At 32.7% G+C, this 5202-nt stretch overlaps 1 protein-coding gene across 2 annotated transcripts; it reads left to right on the top strand.

Moving 5' to 3' along the window:
• Positions 1-272: 272 nt before the first annotated feature.
• Positions 273-3478, top strand: LOC136206292 (uncharacterized). 2 transcript variants are annotated; one of them, XM_065997294.1, is made up of 6 exons: positions 273-561; positions 965-1040; positions 1127-1189; positions 2186-2230; positions 2315-2371; positions 3120-3478. In XM_065997294.1, the coding sequence occupies exons 1-6, from the start codon at positions 329-331 to the stop codon at positions 3210-3212; spliced, it is 567 nt and encodes a 188-aa protein (XP_065853366.1). In that variant the 5' UTR covers positions 273-328; the 3' UTR covers positions 3213-3478. The 2 variants fall into 2 exon arrangements, with proteins under 2 accessions (XP_065853366.1, XP_065853365.1); XM_065997293.1 differs by having other exon boundaries at positions 953-1040.
• The last annotated feature ends 1724 nt before the right edge of the window (positions 3479-5202 follow it).

Below are 5202 nucleotides of genomic sequence, written 5' to 3'. Positions count from 1 at the left end.
TTCTATGTTGGCTCAAAATGGATTTGGGGAGAAGAGTCTAAAACTGTTCAACTGAATGATTTTCGATGAGAATTCAATTGATGATTTTTGCTTAGGATGGGTCTCAATTAATGATTTTTACTTAGTTTAGGGACTTGATTGATGATTTTGATAGTTTAAGGTCTGAATTGTCTTTCAAGCTTTAATTTGGGGATCCAAATGTGTATTATGCCTTAAATAAAATTAAAAGGTGGAAAAAAGATAAATATAAAAGGGGCTCCGCCTCCTTCAAAAGCAAAAATTCCCAAAGTCTGAACCAAAACCCTCGTCCACCATTTCTCTCAATTTAATGGCGGTCTCATCGTCTTCTATCTCATCCCACACATCCGATTCTTCATCCTCGTCTGATTCATCTCGTCACCGTCGCCGTCACCGTAGCCGCCGGGATAGAGATAAGGATAAAAACAGAGACGCTCTTAAGATTCGGAAGAAGATTAATAAATCGAGCTCCAAAAGAAGCCGTCGTCACCGCCGGCATCACTCCTCAGATTCTAATGATTCCTCCTCTGATTCTTACTCCAGGTTTCTTCCTAGCAACGCTAATATATGACTTAGAATTTTGCTGTTCTTCGTTTAATTCTTCAAAATTATGGATTTCTAGATTTTTGAAGTACTCTAGTTTTTCTAGAATTTTCATGTTCATGATCTTGGTATGGAGATTCTGCTCAAGTTAAGGAAAGCATACTATATCCTGTAGCTTGGTTTTTCTGAATATTATGAACCAGAATGAAATGTATCAAAAATCAGTTTTCTTGATGAACTTTTTTGTGTCTAATTATACATCTTCGTGTCTAGCTATACATTTTTGAGATGAGATTTGGTTAAAAGAGATTAAAGTGCAAAATTTGTTTAAATAATCAGCAGTTGAAAATGTGATGATTTTCTTCCTGATACCTGGTTCTCCATTTTTGAGTTGTTTGTATAGTGAAAGTTCGTCTGATAGTGAGCACGAAACATCAAATAAGTCAAAGAAGCAGAAGAAGATTGAAAAATCAAAGAAGGTGTTTCTTTAATACTAGTTGTTGAGTTTCTCATTTCACGTTTTGTTCATTTATTGGTCTCACATACATCTCGGAATGTTATGTAGAGCAAGGAAAAGGATAGAAGCAAGGGTCATCGCCATAAACGTCAGAAGCATAAAATTAAAGAGGTAGGCTGCTAATATTCGCATAGCCTTGTCTTAAGAGTGATTGTTCATTTAGTCATTAGTATCTATACTATTTAATTATTTATGTTCAACTAATGGAATTCTTATTATCGTTGTCTATGAGTAGAGGTGGCAATTGTAGACAACCAACACGAATTTAGTGGCTTAATTTATTATGAAGTTAATGCGTCATTTTTGGATTAGTGTAGGGTTTGACTTGCTAACTCGAAAATGACATGAATATTAAATTTATTATTATGTTTTCTCATGTTTTTACATCTCACTTTAGTAGAGGTAATAAAGTTACAAGTTGACCTAGAACAGGACTTCAACCTCCCATATTTTTAGATGTCATCCCTAATAGAGCCAGTAAAATTACACGTGACTTGTGAACACACTACACGAATCCAACATGATATTAGTGGTTTAGAGATTTGTTAAATAGATGTTTTGTCAAACTTTTGGATGGTTAGGGTTACTTGCTTTGCTAATCCAAAAATGACAAATATTTAGTAGTATTACTATATCCTCGTTTATTTTTAGATGTTCAACAGAGGTAGAGGTAGTAAATTACATGTGACTTGCGAACATGACACTATAACGACACGAACCCCATTGGGTTGACACAATTAAGACATGGATTTTTTTGGGTTTACACGATTATGACATAAAATTTTTGGTTTGGTAAGGTTTGACTCATTTGGCACTAGCTGATAATTGATAAGACACAAACATGGCCCACTTACACGAATTGCCACCCCTACCCATGAGGTTAAGAGCAGAGAGTGCTTATTTTCTAGTGTTGTTATGTATCTAAATGCTTTTACATTAAATGTATAGACAATCTTTCGAGGTCTGAGGTACTTATAATTTATTCTGCCTATTTGATGGTTGGCTCTTTGAAATTGGAGCTGGGGTATGTGGCATGATGTCTGGGTTTCTTGCCTGGATTTTTCATTTTCTGCTTGGGTTGTTCCTGGCAATGGGAGCTGAATATAGAAGAAGCAAGATGAGAGAAGTAGTAGCCCAGTTCAGCTTTCTAAGGTATAAACTATTTCATGAATTCTCATCTGCACTCAAAATCTTGATTATTGCACATACAATAATATCTAATATTCTTCCTTTCAGTTTCTAGGGCGCGACAAGGATGATGGTGCACGCCGCAGTGCAGTTTCTGGAAAAAAGGTGAGATTCCTTCTCTGCTATAGAACTTGTAGACTTTCATTGTCAAATGCTTCCATTGGTGGCAATTGTGCACACGAACAACAACACGGACCCAACATGATTTTAGTGGGTTAATGTTTCACTAAGTAGGTAATAGGTCAATTTGGGTTGACATGAAATTACCAAACAAATTTTTGGGTTGGGTCAGAGTTAACCTGTTGACTTGAAAATGACAGTAATATTTAGAATTATTATTATATCATCGGAATGCTTTTACATATCAGTATATAACCTTAATAGAAGCAATAAAATTACAATTGCCACCTACGAACATGACTCGAACCTCTCATATTTTTACATGTCATTTTTAATAGAGATAGTAAAATTACATGTCCTCTGAACACATTACATGAACCAAACATAATGTAAGCGGATTTTACGGGTTTGTTAAGTAGATTTTGTGTCAATTTTTTTGATGATCATAGTTAACCTACTTATCTAAATATGATGTAAGTATTTTCAAGTATTACTATATCCTCTTATATTTTTATTTTTTAAATGTCACCATTAGCAGAGGTAGTAAAAATATAACATGTGACATACAAATGATACTAATCCGATTGGGATACAATTTTTTTGGGTTGGGTTAGTGTTAACGAATTTGACACTAGCCAATAATTGACAAGACATGAACACGATCTATCTGCACGAATTGTCATCATACTTTCTTGGGAATATTTTTCGTCACTCTTGGTTATCCAATCTGTAGATCTTACTGAAACTTGACAAGTCGAAGGAGGATAAGGCGGCTGAAAATAAGAGGAACGAGTTGCTGAAATTCTTGAATGCGAGTTTCGATTGATTTGTGCAAAACAAAGGTCCTTTAAAATCAAGAGATGAACGATTGAACGAACAGTATTGCATTTTGCTGGTAAGTTCAAAATATTTGATGGGTTGTCTTGTAGGAAGCCATATTTATCATGGAAATGTGAAATTATTTAGGTCTTGCTTACTTTTCAGTTAGGAGACTTTTCTTCCATTGATGTCTTGTGAGTTGTGAGAGTTCGGAACTTCATAATACTAGTATTTTATAAAATGAAATTGTTGATTTTGGTCATTTAAAATGAACTGAATTTCATTTACAAATAAATTTGTTCATGGAGTGAATTCCTTCGTTTTAATTGGCAATATATATATATATATATATATATATATATATATATATACACATATGAAATCGGTACAGTATATCATTTTCATTTCAAATTTGTATGTAGTTTATATTGTCTTAATTCACTTTATGTTTGGTTTGTAAGATTTCAGTTTGTAGATACAGTTTTATGTTGTTGATTGAAACATTATTTTAGCGTGTAAAAATAGGTTGTTGTGTATAATACAATATAAATACAATAAAACAATAATCGCGTCAAATGGGTCGTGTTAAATTGGTTTTATTTGTAAATATGTTATTTTGTCTGAAATTAATAGCTCTAACTATTTTAGCTTAATACATTAAGAGCCTCCTAAACTTGTCTTGAAAGCTTGATTGGCCTCTTAAATTTACAAAGTGTTTCTTTAGTCTCATCAACTTTATTAAAGTAACATATTTGCCATCTGGATTTGTTTAAATTGACCTATTTGAGTCTTGAACTTGCTTACAATAATCCATTTACCCTTGAACTTGTTTAAAGTGATATGCATTTTAGTTTGTTTAAACTTGAAAAATAAAGGGTTAATTTGTGATTTTAAATCTTTAAAACAAATTAACTTTCTATATTTTACATTTTTATGATGTTTTTATAGATCTAGGGACTTAGAGCATCTCCAACAGACTCTTAGTGAACCCTCTAAAAATAATATAAAAAATTGACTCTTAGTGATTTAATAGTGGCTAAGATATATCATCTCCAACAATGCTCCTTATATTCACTCCTTATTCATTATTTTATTATTAAGATTATTATTTATTGTTACATTACCAATAGTGTGAGGAGAGAGACTCATCAATAATAAATTATTATTAAAAAATGAAGTTAGGAGGCACTAAGAGGTGGAGAGAGGCTCTCTATTAATAGAGAGGATGAAGAGGCTCTTAGTGATTTGAGGAGTCACTAAGAGGCTGTTGGAGTTGATTTTTTATTCTCTCTCCTCAAATTTTAACTTAAGAGCCAATTTAAGAGGTTGTTGGGGATGTTCTTAATCATGACATTTTAAGCAAGTTTAGAGGTTGACGAGGCACATGTAAGTTTAGGGGATAATCAAGTTTTTTGGACAAGTTCTAAGAGGTAATTGATGTATTAAGCAAAATATTTTCATCACTTGTGCATGTTGAGGCACATCTCAAATGGCAATTTGCCATGACATAAGTATTTTAAGCATTTATAAGAGATTCATTTGTTTGGCACATCTCAATGTAACAATAGAAATTACGTTTAATAATTAAAAAAAAGTAACAAAAAAATAACTAAGGAGCAAAATGAGGAGCATTGGTAATGATACATATTTAATGATTTATGTGGCTAAGAATTAAATTGTTTATATTATGTTTAAGGATGAATTGATGGAACCAATGAATTCATGACATATACATATATAGTTGTTTCCGCCAATCATATTCATGTAGTGGAATTCAAAATGATTTTCAATGGTCCGGAGTGTTACTCGCAGAGTACTGTAAAATTTCTTTAAATGGAGAGCTCTTGGAGATGTTGCCCTTAGTACTCTCTCCGCTTCTGAAAAGACATTGTCTAAGAAATTGTTCAATAGTGTTCACATGAACTTTTGGTCAGTTACAGTTACCATTAGATTTAGGCTTATCAGATCTAAACTTTTGGATGATTTTAATTTCGACC

Source organism: Euphorbia lathyris, chromosome 9, assembly GCF_963576675.1.
Source record: "Euphorbia lathyris chromosome 9, ddEupLath1.1, whole genome shotgun sequence".
Classification (NCBI taxonomy): Eukaryota; Viridiplantae; Streptophyta; class Magnoliopsida; order Malpighiales; family Euphorbiaceae; genus Euphorbia; species Euphorbia lathyris.
Note: the sequence above shows the minus strand (reverse complement) of the source record. Positions and strands in the feature narration are given on the sequence as shown.

Bases quoted from the DNA above. Each gene is read 5' to 3' on its own strand.
- LOC136206292 (XM_065997293.1), top strand. From the start codon at position 329: ATGGCGGTCTCATCGTCTTCTATCTCATCCCACACATCCGATTCTTCA. The intron at 1,041-1,126 runs GTGTTTCTTTAA...AATGTTATGTAG, and splicing joins AGATTGAAAAATCAAAGAAG to AGCAAGGAAAAGGATAGAAG. The intron at 2,372-3,119 runs GTGAGATTCCTT...TCCAATCTGTAG, and splicing joins GTGCAGTTTCTGGAAAAAAG to ATCTTACTGAAACTTGACAA.